Here is a 17,783-nt window from a genome sequence, read left to right as displayed (position 1 = left end):
ATAATAGAAACAGTTGGAACTTACCAACCCCCATCCATACAATCTCACTCTAGGTTTTACTCATTCAGGCACAGAAACATTAAAGTCACTTAAAACTGTGCTTTATTTCTAATGTTTACCAATGCAAGTATAAATCCTTTATTTTCATAACACAATGAAACAGATTCAAGATTTATGGAAAGGTGAAAATGGAAGGGATGGACAAGTAGAAGGGAGTTTTGGAAAAATTACTGGTTTATCAGGCTTAATGGCTATTTCTTACTTCTAAGACAGTGCTTCTAAGCTACTTCTTAACTTCACCGATCAAATAAAGCTCAACTGTCTGAATGACTGCATCAGGATCTGGAAGGCTTGTGGTCTTAAGCAAGTCAAACATTTTTTTATTAATTTTGAAAAACAACCAATACCAATTTACAGAGCTAGTTAATATTTGCCAGGGAATATTTTGAACTATTTGGTAAAAAAACACCACATGACTGCTAATGCTTGCTACATTTGAGGATGTCAAGCACTTTAATTGAACTGCTCAATGATCTCATGGTGCTTGGAAACAGGAACATGCAGAGCAATTAGAACATTTAAGTAGACCACAAAAATTGATTTTCCATTCAGGCACTGCACAAGAAGTGGAAATATAATAATACATCAGAAATGCTACAGGATCATGGGAATCCCTTATATCGAGAATTACATCAAGGAGGAAAACTGGCATCTATATTGCACCATTTGCAATTTCAAGATGTCTCAGCCAAGATACTTGCAGTCAATTACTTTCAATTACTTGTGGTGCTTGTCGTAATGTCGGAAAGCCACGAATATCCAAAGACACTATTGGGAAATAGTTAGATGGTGTAGAAAGCTGAGTGCTTACACAAATAAATTAAAAATGAAGCATAACTGCACAACTTCATGTTTATATATAAATAAATTCGATTCAATTATTTAAGATTTGAAACTAATAGCAGAGCAGCAGCAATTCTCGTTAATTCAATAATTTCCCATTGATTCTATTCTGAGGAAGGGTGGTTCCTTAACTGCGTAACCTCTGAAGACATGTAGAATCACTGTCAGCAACTTCTGGCTTTCATGTTATTCTGCACGTGTTATCTCCAGATGTTGCTATCGTTTTCAGAGAAGTAATTATATCAAACACTGGCAGTTTTCATTGCAAAAAAAGACAGAACATAACAGTGAAGTCTCTTGCTGTCATTAGTGAAGAGCTCCTCACACTGGATTTGACAAACTACCATTTTTTGTGAACTGCCTAATGCTCTGGTTTTTGAAGAAAGTGCTTTCATACAATTCTGCATAGGTTATATAATTAAACAAAATAAGCTTCGGAAAGAAACCTTTCCACATATGAAAAACATCAACTAGTATCAATAGAGTATAATGGAGAATGCAGAAGTAATCACAATGCCAACTACTCTATTTTAAAAGTTGTTTACAAATGTTTGTAGGAATATGTAACGGGAACAAATACAGATGGCATGATCAATATGAATAAACAAATCATAAATTCACAAGGAAAACAAAGTCAATTAACAAGCAATCCAAGCAAACAGTGACGTCAGAAATTACTTCACTGATAACTTTTGCAGATCTCTCTAAGTAACCAAGGACAATAAATGCAGTTGCAATATTCAAAAGCCACAAGTCTGGGAACTAAAAGGCTGTTAGATTAAAATGCACTGAGGCAAAATGCTGATGAGCATTTTAAGAGATGCCATAAATAAAAATTTAAAAAGAGTTTCGATATCTCAGAATGGTTTTTGGAGTAAAAGTGTTGTATTATAAATCTATTGAAATTCTTTGAGACAATAACTACAGTGAAGGTAATCTTTTTGAAAAGGTAATCTCATAGCTTGCTTGGATCCTGAAAAGCTATTTATTCAGATTCAGAAGATTAAGGATCATGACAAGGTGATATGTTTAGATAGATTCAGAATTGCTTAGCAAAAGAAGATAAATCGGAATATGAAGGGACTTCCACTGGGAGACAATGTAGAAAACCGGATTGCTGCCAAATGCAAATAATATGTTAACATTATTCAAAATCAGTCCAATATGTCCCAGTATGTATTCCTTCCACTGCACCTGTTTCCTACATAATTAAGGATTAAGTTGGTTGCACAATTAAAAATAAGGTTTAAAGATCAGTTCAATATGCAAGAGTAAACAAATGTTTGAAACCAACAGTTTGTACACCATACCTATACATAGGTTACTGACTTACCTTTATGCCAGCTCTCTCCATATTCTCCTCCTCCTCTGATATTAGCAACAGCTAAAACACCACCCAGATGCTTCACAAAAATAAGCCTTGAAACACTGTAGATTGAAAAGAACGTCTTAAATTCTACGATCATTTGCTACATTGTTTCCAGAACTGACGACTGCACAAACAAAAGTCATTCAACAACATTTTAGTTTCTTTCCAGATATTGCCATCTTGATAAATATATTGAAAAAGAAAACTAGTAAAAAGGGTATGACTCAAAACATTACTGACTGTGCCAAATAAAGTTACGCATGGACTATAAGCAGATTCTCTGATAGTGGTGTAGGTGAAACCGGTTGCAACATTACACGGACAAGGGAAGAGATGGTAGGATGGTGCCTCGTTTCTCCACCTCTCAAGTGACTGAAGATAGGTGTGTTTTTGTGTTTTATTCTTGAGTACTGTAACTCTCAAAAGCAGAATATTACAGGTTTTCTCACAGAGTTTTAAAAAGGATAAATGTTCATTATTCAACATCCAAAATGGATTCACAGCAACAACCCCCCCCCCCCCCCCCCAATAAAAGGTAATTACAAAATAGAAAGAATACACTTAAGTGCATCTTTGGACTTGTCGCACTTGGGAGATGAGGTTTTGAAGTGTTGCAGGCCTGTGATTGACTTTTTGGTCAACTGAAGAAATATAGATTGGAGATTTATGAAGATCAATTCAAGGTGGCTTACTGCTTGCAGTAGCAGGTTCCTCAAGTCTCACTCCAGTCGTGCAGTCAAATCCCTGCGAGGTGGATGCCAGTCTGAAACAATTAACTGCTAGGTAGATGCCGGTCTGAATTCTCTGCCTCCTGATGGATTCTAGACAGGGTCCTGTTCCCTTGCTGGTCTGAACTCTCAAAAATGTGTCTTAGTAAATGTTCTTTTGGTTTCTGTTATGTGACAAAGTTTCACCCATCGACATTATCCTTGTGATAGAATGGAATTCTTCTTGCATCCATTCTTTGGAATTCCACTTCAAACTTAACAAGTCTCCAGGTCCATTGTGAACGGGGTTCTGGAACTATTTGGATAATGGTAGCCATTAATCCACAGGAACAATTTATTCTATTTTAATGGGCGGCACGGTGGAACAGTGGTTAGCACTGCTGCCTCACAGCTCCAGGGACCCGGGTTCAATTCCAGCCTTGGGTGACTGTCTGTGTGGAGTTTTCACTTTCTCCCAATGTCTGCGTGGGTTTCCTCCGGGTGCTCCGGTTTCTTCCCACAGTCCAAAAATGTGCAGGTTGGGTGGATTAGCCATGCTAAATTGCCCGAAAACGTTAGGTGAGATCACTGGGATGGGGTAGAGGCATGGGCCTAAGTAGGGTGCTCTTTCCAAGGGCCTGTGCAGACTCAATGGGTTGAATGGCCTTCTTCTGCTCTAATTCTATGATTCTAATACTTTCTCAATTAAATGTCTCGAAAGGTCATTTACATTTTATGTTTCATCCAGACACGCAGGTTAGCTTGTGTGGTTCTATATACGTTGACAGAACCTATCAACTTCATGTTGTTTCAAAAGCAGTGTCCATTCTCTATTTTGTTTTAAAAGTATTGCCCATTTTCCACAAACACGTGCGTCTAAAGGGAGTGTAGCATCAAACAGACTGAAGATCCCACATATATTAAGTTATCTGATTTCAGATGGAGGACAATGTTGTAGCAGGAAAATTGAAACAGCATCCAGGACAGGGAATGGAAAACATAAAAAGATCAGCCAGCATGACAGTGGATTTTGGGTATGTACATGGATATAGAATCTGCCAGCACTCTATCTACGTTCACACATTATCCAAGCACCTGACATCAAAAGGATCAAGTTGAGGGAAAAAACTGGAGAAACTCAGACACTTCAAGCCTTTAAGATAGCAACTGAAAGAGGACCGTTTAACATTGACAAAATACTAAAACAACAGAAATAAGATAAATTTGGAGCACTACCCTATCCCAGTTAGACACAAGATTGGGAGAGAAATGTGTTACAATTGGTGAAAGGGTAACTGAAGTTAGATTCCAGAAACAATTTCTTTTCACAGAATGATCACCACTTTGAATGATCTTCTGGGTCAGGTACTAAATTAATTCACGATACAGTTAAATGAAGCAATGAGAGGAAAAGCATGATCCCATCTTCTAAATGGATGAGTTAACAAATGATTGAATGGCCTTGCTCATCTGTATGTATCTTGTGGAGAATAAGTAAGTATTGAAATGCTGTCAGCCATGTGGAATATCCTAAATTCTGGCCTTTTACAAGAAGAGCAGAGAAAACCTGGGGAAAAAAATGTTTGAAACAACTTTCTAAACTATAACTGGAATCATGAGCAATCATTAAATTAAATTTTCTTTTAAGCACAAATATTAAATTTGGATTTTGTCAATAAATAAATTAAAATCAATTTTGAGCACATACCACAGGTATCTGGTTAATCAAAATGCATTGGCATTTCACTCACATCTAGACATTCTGATGATAAAATGATGTGGAAGACCTGCACAAAGGAATAACCATGCAGTTTTTTGGTGATATTCCCCAAAGACAGAATGCGCAGATACAGAATATCACTGATGGAAATGTCACATGAAACCTTTATACATTTCTCAAAGGTCATAGAATCTTCAAAATGCCTCATGTCTTTGAAGAGTACAGTCAATGTTTATATTAACTTCATGTACACAGATGTTCAATGAATATATCCCTGAGAAATCTATGTTTCATAAAGGAGATCCCACATTCAATAATTATCTACTTTAATATGCCAGTGCTAAATAGAAATCAAACCTGTTCATCAAATATAATATACAATACTGACATTTCTTTCGAAAAACATTAGAAGATCAAAGCCAATGACTTAAAAATATTAGTGAAGTACATATTATTAGAAATGTTACAAATGTTGGGTGCAATTCTCCCATCGGGAGACTAAGGGCGCGATTCTCCGCCCCCCACGACGGGTCGGAGAATAGCGGTAGGGCCTTCCCGACATTTTTCCCGACCTCCCGCTATTCTCCCCTCCCCACGGCCGCCCCACGACACGAATCGCTGCTCGCCGTTTTTTTACGACAAACAACGATTCTCCCCTATCCGATGGGCCGAGTTCCCAGGCCTTTACGGCCGTTTTCACGAACGCAAACACACCTGCTCTCACCATTCGTGAAAACGGCCGCAAAGTTCCGTTCCCGACAACCATGGCACCGATTGGCACGGCCGCACCACGGACGTGCCAAGGGTGGCATGGGCCCCGCGATTGGTGGGCACCGATCGCGGGCAACGGGTCCTAAACCAGCGCACTCTTTGTTCCTCCGCCGCCCCGCTGGATCAGTCCGCGGGGCGGCTGAGGGGCATGACGGGTTTGACGCATATGCGTGATGACGTCATCCGCGCATGCGCAGGTTGGAGCCGTCCAATCAGCGCATGCGCGGCTGACGTCATCGTGCGCGTCAGCCGCCGTGACCTTTGGCACCCGGGCTTAGCGACAGTCACTAAGCCTGCGATGCCGTGGTTCACGGGGCCCCGCTGCTAGCCCCGACCGGGGAGGAGAATCGGGTCCCAGGAGGGGGCGCGGAGGCTGCCGTGAAACACGGCCAGTTTCACGGCAGCCTTTACGACTCTTCGCATTTGCGGAGAATCGCGCCCTAAGTCCCGAAGCCGGAGTAAAAACTGGAGTGTTTCACTCCGGCGTCGGAGGCCGCTCCCAGCCCCCTATTCTCCCATCCCCGAGGGGCTAGCAGTGGCGCCGCGTCATGTACGCGTGCCGGGCCTTGGCGCCGCGTAAATGACATCACCCGCGCATGCCGTCCTCCCCGCGGCCGCCCTGCAAGAAGATGTTAGATGGATCTCGCGGGGGCGAGAGGCCGGCCCGCCGATTGGTGGGCACCGACCGCTGGCCAGAACCCTTTTGAGGCCCCCCTGGTGCAGGTTTCCCCCCCCCTCACACAGGCTGCCCCCCACCCCCCCAGTGTTCCCGCCGGCAGCGACCATAGAACAGTACAGCACAGAACAGGCCCTTCGGCCCTCAATGTTGTGCCGAGCCATGATCACCCTACTCAAACCCACGTATCCACCCTATACCCGTAACCCAACAACCCCCCCTTAACCTTACTTTTATTAGGACACTACGGGCAATTTAGCATGGCCAATCCACCTAACCCGCACATCTTTGGACTGTGGGAGGAAACCGGAGCACCCGGAGGAAACCCACGCACACACGGGGAGGACGTGCAGACTCCACACAGACAGTGACCCAGCCGGGAATCGAACCTGGGACCCTGGAGCTGTGAAGCATTTATGCTAACCACCATGCTACCCTGCTGCCCCAGGTGTGGACGTCGCCGGTGGGAACCTGTCGTGTTGGACAGGCCGCTCGGCCCATCCAGGCTGAAGAATCGCCGCTTGCCCGTTATTAAAGGCGAGTCGCGATTCTCCCAGCGGTCAGCCGTGAACCTTGCCCCGCCGGTTTGGGGAGGGGGTGGGAGAATCGCGTGCGGGTGCCGGGACTCGCTCGGCGCCCCGCCGATTCTCCCACCCGGCGTGTGGGGGGGGGGGGGGGGGGGGGGGGGGGGGAGGAGAATTCCGCCCATTATGTTTTATGTCTAACTTTAATTATATTGTCAAAGCCTTCATTTTTCTTTAATTAATTTGTGTCCACACTTTCATCTGAGTCAGAAAATTATTGGTTCAAGCCTCAATTACAGCCATTGAATGAAAAACACTGTACTGTGAAGGGTGTTTTTTGGACACAGCTTTAACCTACTATACTCCCTATACACACACTACTGTTGGCAAAATTTGGCTTCAACTCATTGACTTCAGGAAGCAAAGTATCATACACACCCCTGTTTGCATCAATGGTGCTGAGGTGGAGATGGTTGACAGCTTCAAATTCCTAGGTATGCACATCACCAACAATATGTCCTGGTCCACCCATGTCGACACTACCACCAAAAAAGCACAACAGCGCCTATACTTCCTCAGGAAACAAAGGAAATTCAGCATATTCACATTGACTCTTACCAATTTTTACAGATGCACCATGGAAAGCATCCTATCTGGCTGCATCAAAGCCTAGTATGGCAACAGCTTGGCCCAAGACCGTAATAAACTAAGAGAGTCGTGAACATAGCCCAGTCCATCACACAAACCCATTCATTGACTCTGTCTACACCTCTCGCTGCCTTGGGAAAGCAGGCAGCATAATCAAAAACTCCTCCCAACCGGGTTATTCAGTTTTCCAACTTCTTCCATCGGCAGAAGATACAAAAGTCTGAGAACACGCACTAACAGGTTCAAAAACCACTTCTTCCCCACTGTTGCCAGACTCCTGAATGACCCTCTTATGGACTGAACTGATCTCTTCACACATCTTCTCTACTGAGTAGTAGTGTACTCCGTATGCTCACATGTTGCCTGTGCCGATGTATTTATGTATCTCCTATATTTTATTTCATGTATGGAATGGTCTGTCTGGACTGTACGCAGAACAATACTTTCCACTGTACCTCAGAACACGTGACAATAAAACAAATCCAATCCAACTGAGGTACTGTCAGACTATTCAGGGGATATAAAAGGTGCCATATTGTATTTCTGTGTCCTGACCAACATTTATCTCCTAACCCACACAATCAAAACAAACTTACTGGTCATTTATTTTACTGCTGTTTGTGTAACCTTGTCGTGTGCAAGCTGATTTCTAAGTTTGTCTAGCATCCAACAGTGACTACATGCTAATGCAATTTTTCTTTGTCCTAGGATATCCATCACCAAAGGAGAAAAGGAAAATGCACTTCAGATATATTTGTGGGGAGCAGCTGAAAATCGGAAAATGGACTTGGCCACGATTATTGATCCCCCTCGAAAAGCTTCCAAGAATTGTGAACCAACAGTGACATTTGGGGGTGGGGGGGGGGGTCTTTAACCCCTAAAACTTGGTGGGTTTCGGTTGGGTGGGATTCAAAATGAACACTCCCAAATGTGACCTCAAGTCACTTCCAACCTTCCCTTTTCTAGTTTTAAGAGATGGGATTAGTGAGGGGGCAGCGGGGACTCACAGGCAACAAAGCTGTTCTCTAAAAGTGGCTGCTATTTTTAAATATTCCATTTAACACAGTTCAAGGGGGATGAGGACTGCTTTGTGGACGGGTAGGAGGTACATGTGGGCCAGGAGCAACATGACCCAAGGTTGAATTGAAGCCAGGTACCTGGCGCTGTGAGGCAGCATGTGCCACCCTGTGTAGCCTTTAATTTTAGCAAAGCTGACCAACAGTTTAAACCTGTCTAGGAGGACAAGTGAGGGCTCATCTAATTGCAACTGGAATAATTTTAGTTCAATCCCTGGGCAATACTGCATGGTACAGTTAAAATCAGACTTTGGCTTGGAAGGAAGTAGAGCTTGTACGGTTCTGGCCCTGAATGCTGAACACAAGATAAATATCTGGTGGAGCCCGAAAAACGTGCCAGTAGTGCAAACAAAGTTGTGGTAAGAATAATAACATACAGACCACAGTAGTGCAAACAAAGTTGTGGTAAGAATAATAACATACAGACCACAGTAGTGCAAACAAAGTTGTGGTAAGAATAATAACATACAGACCACAGTAGTGCAAACAAAGTTGTGGTAAGAATAACATACAGACCAAAACAGTCTTAAAAATTATTTGTTTTAAAATCAGTAGCCAAAAGCAATGCTTTCCATGACAATTGGTGCAGACCATAAACTAGGTTATATTGAAGAGCACAACTTTGATAAACATGCCCCACCTTCAACAAATCCATCTGGCTGTCAAGGATTATTGTATGTGATTTAGAATGATTTATCCAGACCAGATATTAGAATATCAGAATACAAGAAATTGGAGCAGGAATAGATCAAACTGTATGTCAAGCCTGCTCCAACATTCACGGCTAATCTTGGGCTTCAACTTCACATTCCTGCCCACTACATATCCTTTGTTTCCGAGACCCCAAAAATGCACAACCCTTTGAGTGAAACAACGTCTTCTCATCTCAATACTAAATGATTGTCCCCTTATCCTGTTACTTCGTTTTAGATTCTCCAACCAGCGGAAACCATCTCTCAGTGTCTACACTATCAAGTACCTTCAGAATCAATGAGATTGCCTCTCACTTTTCTATTTCCATGACAATATAACTGCTATATTATTAGACAATGTGATCTGCAGGTTGAATTCTTGACTAAAGTGCATCATGAATGCAGAACTTTACAAGATGGTTATGTTTTGAAATGTACCTTTAACTCAAAAGCCTGGGGGAGGGGGGGGGGGGGGGTTCAATGATGTGTCAAGTGCAGTTTTAACACCTTTCCACAGTATTTCTCAGAACAAAGACAGCTGCTGTTTGAGGCAAAGAAACAAAGGACTATTGCTGTGGAAACGCAGGGAATAACTGTTAACAAGCGAGCAGGAAGCTTCAGAGTTTGGCTGTCTTCTGTTCAAAAGGTAACAGAACAGGAGGGCTCTTGGAAGATTTAAGGAACAGGGAATCATCAAGTGTGAAGTGATAATCAGATCTGGAGAACTTTTAACAGGGAGTGCAGTGATGCACAGGGGTTAGCACAGCTGGCTCACAGCGCCAGGGTCCTGGGTTCAATTCCAGCCTTGGGTGACTGTGAGGAGTTTGCACTTTCTAGTTGTTCCTGCGTGGGTTTCCTCCGGGTGCTCCAGTTTCCTCCCACAGTCCAAAGATCTGCAGGTTAGGTGGATTGACCATGCAAAATTGCTCTTCGTTTCCAGGGATGTGCAGGTTAGGTGGGGATTTGGGATTGCAAGGACAGGGCAGAAGCCTGGTTGGGCCGACTCTTTTGGATGGTAGGTGCAGACTCGATGGGCCAAAGGACCTCCTTCTGAATTGTAGCAGTTCGATAAATCTATAAGATTCAGACATGGAATGATGGGGAGAAGTGACCTTTGCTGAAGAGCTGTGAGTGACTATGGGTCAGTTCCTGTAATGCTGCATATCTGCCAGAAGTGAGTCAGTGTGTAAGAGGCATAATTCGATTGTGTACGTTAGTAAATGTGAAGTACCCTTTCTTTGTTTGATGCAACTTATTAATTAATGTTTGATCAGTGTTGATTTAGTTTATTTCAGCAAAACTTTTGAAAGCAAAATTGCGTGCTTCAGTTCAGTTCTGAACTTCAGTTCAGTTCACCTGAAGAAGGAGCCGTGCTCCGAAAGCTCGTGTTTGAAACAAACCTGTTGGACTTTAACCTGGTGTTGTAAGACTTCTTACTCAGTTCTAAAAGGCACGGGGAAATTCATTTATCTTTAAAAGGTCTCTGTGGGGATCACAAGTGTTAAGTTGGCTAGCCTCTGGATCCACTAAACGGGCTGAAAAATTGCGATTAGAGTTTCTGCCACTGCCTCTCTGATTTGCACCACAGCTTATGGTGCATCTCAGTATCCAACGATTTATTCATTTCATAAAATTCTGACAGTGCAGAAGGAGGCCATTCGGCACATCGAGTCTGCACCAATCCTCGGAAAGAACACTCCACCTATGTCCAATCCTCTGCCCCATCCCCGTAACCCGACCTAACGTTTGGACACTAAGGGGCAATGTTTAGTCTGGTCAATCCACCTAATCTGCACACCGTTGGACTGTGGGAGGAAACCCATGCAGGGAGAATATGCAAACCCCACACAGATAGTCACCTGAGGTCAGAATCGAAAACAGGCCTCTGGTGCTGCAAGGCAGCAGTGTTAACCCCTGTGCCACCCTTATTCTAATGCTATTGAGGGTTTCTGAATTAATCCCTTTCCACAGCCAGTTCTCACAATTTTTCGATATCTTCCTTTACATTTTCACTTCCACCATTGATATATCTCCCATAAAAACATAATTCTAACTAGATCCTACATTTCATTCCTTTGCAGGGCAATTTTCCAAAGTCTGTTACTGATATTCTACTTTTAAAAAAATGTTCTTTTATTACCTTCTAGCCTTTATACCTTTGTACTAAGTAAGAAGTCTTACAACACCAGGTTAAAGTCCAACAGGTTTGATTCAAACACGAGCTTTCGGAGCGCAGCTCCTTCCTCAGGTAAATGAAGAGGAATGAACCCGAACAGGAGCTGCGCTCCGAAAGCTCGTGTTTGAATCAAACCTGTTGGACTTTAACCTGGTGTGGTAAGACTTCTTACTGTGCTCACCCCAGTCCAACGCCGGCATCTCCACATCATCTTTATACTAAAACTGTGAAGTACTAGTTTTTTCAGAGCATTTTACAGAGATCGTATATACACACACAGAGTATTATATAGAAACCTCGGCTTACGAGCTGAAATAAGAGGGTTAAAAAGGAAACATTGTGGTGAACAGAAAATGTTCTCCCTCAATTTCTTCCATACCTTTGGATGTTCGAATATCTATAATCATTTAAAAGTTGATTGCATTCTTATTTACTTCACTAGGGTACTGTACAGCTAAGCTTCAGTGACGGTTTGCCTATCAGATCACCTCAAATTATAATCAAGGTCGATCTATCCTTTCATATGATTTGTGATTTACACTCAAGCATGACTAACTATACTCATTAAATACTGGACCAGGAACATTATTCACAAATTTAAATGTGAGGAATACCTTTGTGTGTTCTGCGTTTATTACTTTGTATAGAAGTGTATGCTAATTTCTTGGATAGTATATTAGTCACGTGGCTGAGTTATAAAAAGGTGATTACTCTCCAGAGTTTTCCTTTTTACAAGTTAATGGTGACATTGCCTCTCGCAACCAACGATCTGGGAATCAACTTATCAAAAAACTGAAGGACAAATTATAACCTTCCTCTTCACCCCTTTGCAATGGCAATTTATCATGCAGCACATTTTAGCAATTGTGCCTAGTCTCTGTTGCGTTAGATGTAAATTGTAGCATTTCTCATTTCCCACTTAAGAATGCTATTCATGTTCAATTAGGAGTCTGAGAAAGGAATTTTAAATGTACTAATTAGATAATCAACAAGATTAAACACTTGAGCCTGTTCGTGGAATCAGATAATGATATTCAAAGCAAAGATGAATACCTCTTTCAAAAGGATAGTTTCCACTGTACCTGATCGAAAGAAGGCCCAAGTCTTAATTTTTCTGGGAAAACAGGGAATCCTTATCTCGTCTATGAACCACAAACTAATGGCATCATTAACCTGACTGAAATCTTAGGACTTACCATTTGTTTCTGCATAATAACGCAAAGGAATAATCACATTAATTTCTAAAATACAAAATTGGAGCATTTAATTTGTGTTATAAGACTTTTGTTTTAGAGTTGTTTCTTTATGGTGAATTTGAGATAGCAGAAGTGGAGAAACTAAGCACCTTTTCTTCTGAACTGGAATATGCCAACACCTTCAAGACTGCCTGCTTTCTTACAATTGCAAGCTGAATGAGATGATATTACATTTACTTCACTTCCAATTCAGTAAACATTTCGACACTTCGGAAATGAATGGCTTGCTTGACTGCAATAGCCTGATCAAAAATTGAAGGGTCTTTTACACAGTGCAAATAGAGTGGTACTTTAAACTAATCAGCCAGAGGAAGTGAGAAACAGGTTTTTTTCTGCACAGCAAGGCATATCAACTATCAGCTAAAAACAATTCCAGATTTAAAAAAAAATAGGCAATGGCATTAAAAGTCTTGGTTTAGATGTTCACACAGGTACAGCAGTGTTAGTTACTCACAGAAGCAGTTGAATATTTTACCTTTAGAGGTGTGCCCATAATACTAATATTTAACTATATATAGCACAACTCAGGATGGATATTTGTGCCTTTTCCATGAGAATTTTCTCAATCTTCCCAAAGGTGGACTGAGAGAACATTTGGTAAAACGAGTTTCAGATATGAATTGTTACCAGGATGTTGCTTGGGCAGTTTAGCTATGAAGAAAGGTTGGATAAGCTCAAATTGTTTTCTTTGGATCAGAGAAGGTTGAGAGGGGACCTGGTTGAGGTGTATTATGAGGGCATTGGACAGGGTGGATAGAAAGCAGCTGTTCCCCTTAGTTGAAAGGTCAGTAACAAGAGGGCATAATTTTAAGGTTAAAGGCTGGAGGTTTAGAGGGGATTTGAGGAAAACATTTTTCATCCAGAGGGTGGTGGGAATCTGGACTGACAGCCTGGGAGGGTAGTTGAGGCAGGAAACCTCACAATCTTTAAAAAGTACTTTTTTTGAGCACTTGAAATGTCATAATAAGCAAGCATATCAGGGGCTTTTCACAGTAACTTCATTTGCAGCCTACTTGTGACAATAAGCGATTTTCATTTTTCAACATTCAAGGCTATGGGCCAAGTGCTGGGAAGTGGGATTAGTGTAGATTAGTGCATCACCCTCATGCTTACAAATAACATTGCCACCTCTGTCTTAAAAATATTCAAAGACTCTGCTTCCACCCCTTTTCAGGACAAGAGTTCCAATGGCTCACGACAGTGAGTGAAGTAGATGACCCCTCATTTTTAAATGGGAACCCTTGTTCTAGATTCTCCCAAAAGAGGAAACATCCCCTCCATATCCACCCATTTAATTTTGTAAGTGGGGAGTCTCATTCCTTTTTTTCCAAGAGTCCCAGATTGTTTTCCCATGTACATTTTTTCTTTTACTTTGACTGCCTTTTAATTTTCTCAATCCAACTTTCGTTCCCAATTTTAATTTTGCTTTCGGTACATGACTAAAAGCTAACTGGTTTTTGGTTTGTACTTTCTGGTTTGGATTTGGCGTGTTCTAGCAAAAATTTCAATCTATTGTTTGAATAGCCTTGGGGCACGATCCAACGGCCATGCTGCACCGGAAAAGCAGTTCATTGCGTCGCAGTGTAGCTGATAGAAACCAGGAGACCCCACTTCCGGGATTTACCTGGCTCGCAACGTCTTGCAAATCTGCACATTAGAACGAGACAGCGAGTTAATATGCAGTTTCTCGAAGGATCTATCCCCTTCGTTTAGGAGACCTTAGGTGAGCGTCATTCAGTACTTGTCTCCACAAACGGAGACTAGTCAGGCACTCATGGGGGTCTCCAAGGGGATCAGAGGCCCCCAGGTGAATGCTCTTTGGGCAGGGTAGCACTGCTGGTGCCACGCTGGCAAAGGCAAGGTGCCCAGGTGGCACTCCTAGTTGGCAGGGCACTGCAGGGTGCCAGGTTGGCACTGCCAAGATGGCATCTTGTGCGCACTGGCGATTGGGCTGGGGGTGCCCTGCACGGGTGTTGGGAGGAATGCGGGTGGTGGGTGCAGGACAGGGGATCTCCCATAGTGCACCTGGAGGTGGGGGGGGGGTCAGGGGTCATGTCGTGAGGCTTGGAGATCAGGATGTCAAAAAATGGCATCCTAATCTCTTGCTATATTGCGGAGTTTCGGTGAGCAGAGCTCGATGTAGAAAACAGGGCTATGTGCGGCCTTGGCCGCACGTCCCCCGATAAAGACCCTTATTTAATGCAGGGGATGTTTTATAGACTTGTTTCTCGGCGCTGCAAGTACCGGGAAACACGCAGCTCCCTTGCTTCATCTTGTGCCCTGCTTACACATAGCACCTATAGAGGGCACCTCACTAGATTAGAGTTCATCTCCACTCGAAAGGTTGCAAAAAACATGCGGGTAGCTGTCAGTTTAGTGAGCGGTGAATGCTATTCCTTTGTTGCTGACTGAAAAACCCAGACCAATGCATCAAACTCTTAGCTTGCCATCACAACTTTCTGACCGTCTGCCTGAGCCAGTCTGTTTTTTTAAACTATCTTCTGTGAACAGCCAGAAGGGATTAAAGATTTCCCAACATAACATGGTTATGTTATGACCTGTAGAGATCTTAGGACTAAACCCTTGTAATAAACGTCAATTAGTTATGCTTGTCAATTGCTGGAAAAGGCGAACAAATTGATTATCTTCAGCCTGTGGGAACAGTCTCAAAATGTAATTAATTAACATTTTAACTACCTATCACATCAGTGTGCACATATTTTTTATAGTGTGGATATATTTCGCAAAACCAATATTTATGGGCAACTCTCACTCTCTTTCTCCCCCCCCCCCTTAGATCTTGTCTATGGAAAACAAAAGTGATGGAAAGTTTATTATGGTATGACTATGTGAAGTTCTCATTGAAGAAAGTGACATTCATGATGTGACTAAACAACTAAAATAAACTCCAAATCTTAAAAAGTGGACTGTAGTGTAATTAGAAATAGTCAATGTTCCAATGTTTGAAAACCGGATCAAAAGTATAATCTTGATGATCAACGGCATATTAACTTTCAACTATATTAGAAAATCATTCAAAAATTATAAATAAGGAAATCCAACACTGAGCAAATTCAGTGGGGGTTTCTGGGGATGCAATGTGGATTAGTGTATGATCTATACTTTCACTTGACTTGTAGGAAGAATTTGATAAAGTCCTAGTTACAGGAAAATCAATATACATGTAGCAGTATTAAACAGGATAATAGCATACAAAATAAGATGAGAAGTTATCAATAGTAATAGTGCTAATTGACGTTTATTACAAGGGTTTAGTCCTAAGATCTCTACAGGTCATAATAAACGCTTTTAATGAAAATGTTATAATAGAATTTCTAGTTAATAGAGGGTAAATCATTTAGGACTGATGAGGAAAGACTTCTTCACCAAGAGAGCGGTGAGCCTTCAGAATTTGCTGCCACAGAAAGTAGTTGAGGTCAACCCATTTGTCTGTTTTCAAGAAGGAGTTAGATATTGCTCTTGGGGCTAAAGAGATCAAAGCATATGGAGGGTGGGGGGAGGGGGAGGCAGGAACAAGCTGCTGAGTTGGATGATCAGCCATGATCATAATGAATGGAGGAGCAGGCTCTACGGGCCGAATGGGCTACTCGTGCTCTTATTTTCTATGTTTCGATGTAAGTCATTTCAATTATGATCGGAAGAACAATAGCATTAAGACCCATGAAATTACGATCAGCAGAATCTTAAATAAGTGATTAAAAAATATATGCTAGTCTATTCCAGTATCATCGGGTGCATCCCTACACTTTCGACACTGATGTAAACTGGTGATAAGTTGCACACACAAAATATATGCAGCTGATTAGTTTATTACTGCTTAGATGAAATGAAAATTGCTTATTGTCACGAGTAGGCTTCAATGAAGTTACTGTGAAAAGCCCCTATTCGCCACATTCCGGCGGCTGTCTGGGGAGGCTGTTACGGGAATCGAACCGTGCTGCTGGCCTGTCCTGGTCTGCTTTCAAAGCCAGCGATTTAGCCCAGTGTGCCATTTATTTACAGCTTATCAACTTACCTAAGAAGGACTTTCCAAACTTAAAAAAACATTTTAGAGTATTTTTCCATTTAAGGGGCAATTTAGCGAAGCCAATCCACCTACCCTGCACAATTTTGGGTTGTGGGGTGAATGTGTTAACGCCACACTGACAGTGACCCAGAGCCGGGATCGAACCTGGGACCTCGCCACCTTGAGGCAGCAGTGCTAATGGCTGCCCAACGTGCGCCCTAGTACTTTCCAAATAGCTGGAATAATGTGTACAATTACACATTTTTAATTGGGAATTCACTTCTGTTTATTCCCAGCACCTGCCAGATTGGAAGTTGGGAGGTAATGTTACGATTCCAGTTGACATTATAACTGGATGGAAAAATCCCAGGAGAAACTGAGACTGCTACTTAGTTTTAACACAAGAAAAAAAAAACATTTGAACATGAAAAGTTGGATTATTCAATGCTTCTTTACTCACCCTTTAGTTTAACAATTACACACAGATTTTAAGATTAACATGGGTACAAAGTACATTGTAAAATACAACTAACACACAAAGCACAGAAGATGGCTGTGGTAAACATACTCCTCTCTGAACCAAAGTGAATTGTCTGTGGATTCCTCCTCAAAATCCCCCCAGAAAGTCATGTTTGTTAGGTGAATTGGACATTCTGAATTCTCGCTCTGTGTACCCGAACAGGCGCCGGGTGTCGGCTATGGGATTTTCACAGTAACTTCATTGCAGTGTTAACGGAAGCCTACTTGCGACAATAATAAAGAACAAAGAACAATACAGAACAGGAACAGGCCATTCGGCCTTCCAAGCCTGAACCGGTCATGATACCAACCTTTGCCAAAACCGTCAGCACTTCCTTGTGCTGTATCCCTCCATACCCATCCTATCCATGTGGTTGTCAAGATGCCTTTTGAACGCCGTTAATGCGTCTGCTTCCACAACCTTCCCTGGCAATGCATTCCATGCACTCGCCACCCTCTGCATAAAAAATCTGCCTCGCGCATCTCCTCTAAACCTTTCCCCCATAGACCTTAAACCTATGCCCCCTGGTGACTGACCCCTCCACCCTGGGAAAAGAGTGCCTGCCCATCCACTCTATCCATGCCCCTCATGATCTTGTAGACCTCTTACCAGATCAACCCTCAACCTCCGTCATTCTAATGAAAACAGTCAGAGTCTATTTAGCCTCTCCACGTAGCTAACACCCTCCAAACCAGGCAACATCCTGGTAAACCTCCTC

General features: G+C 42.3%; 1 protein-coding gene across 1 annotated transcript in view; it reads right to left on the bottom strand.

Annotated features, from left to right (window-relative positions):
• The window catches only part of LOC119967133 (prolyl endopeptidase-like), a 160,278-nt gene that overhangs the window by 34,040 nt on the left and 108,455 nt on the right, over positions 1 to 17,783 (bottom strand). The window contains exon 12 of the mRNA XM_038799252.1: positions 2,237 to 2,331. Within this exon, the coding sequence (XP_038655180.1) occupies positions 2,237 to 2,331 (95 nt within the window). The remainder of the gene's footprint in view (positions 1 to 2,236; positions 2,332 to 17,783) is intronic.

This window comes from Scyliorhinus canicula, chromosome 6, assembly GCF_902713615.1.
Source record: "Scyliorhinus canicula chromosome 6, sScyCan1.1, whole genome shotgun sequence".
Classification (NCBI taxonomy): Eukaryota; Metazoa; Chordata; class Chondrichthyes; order Carcharhiniformes; family Scyliorhinidae; genus Scyliorhinus; species Scyliorhinus canicula.
Note: the sequence above shows the minus strand (reverse complement) of the source record. Positions and strands in the feature narration are given on the sequence as shown.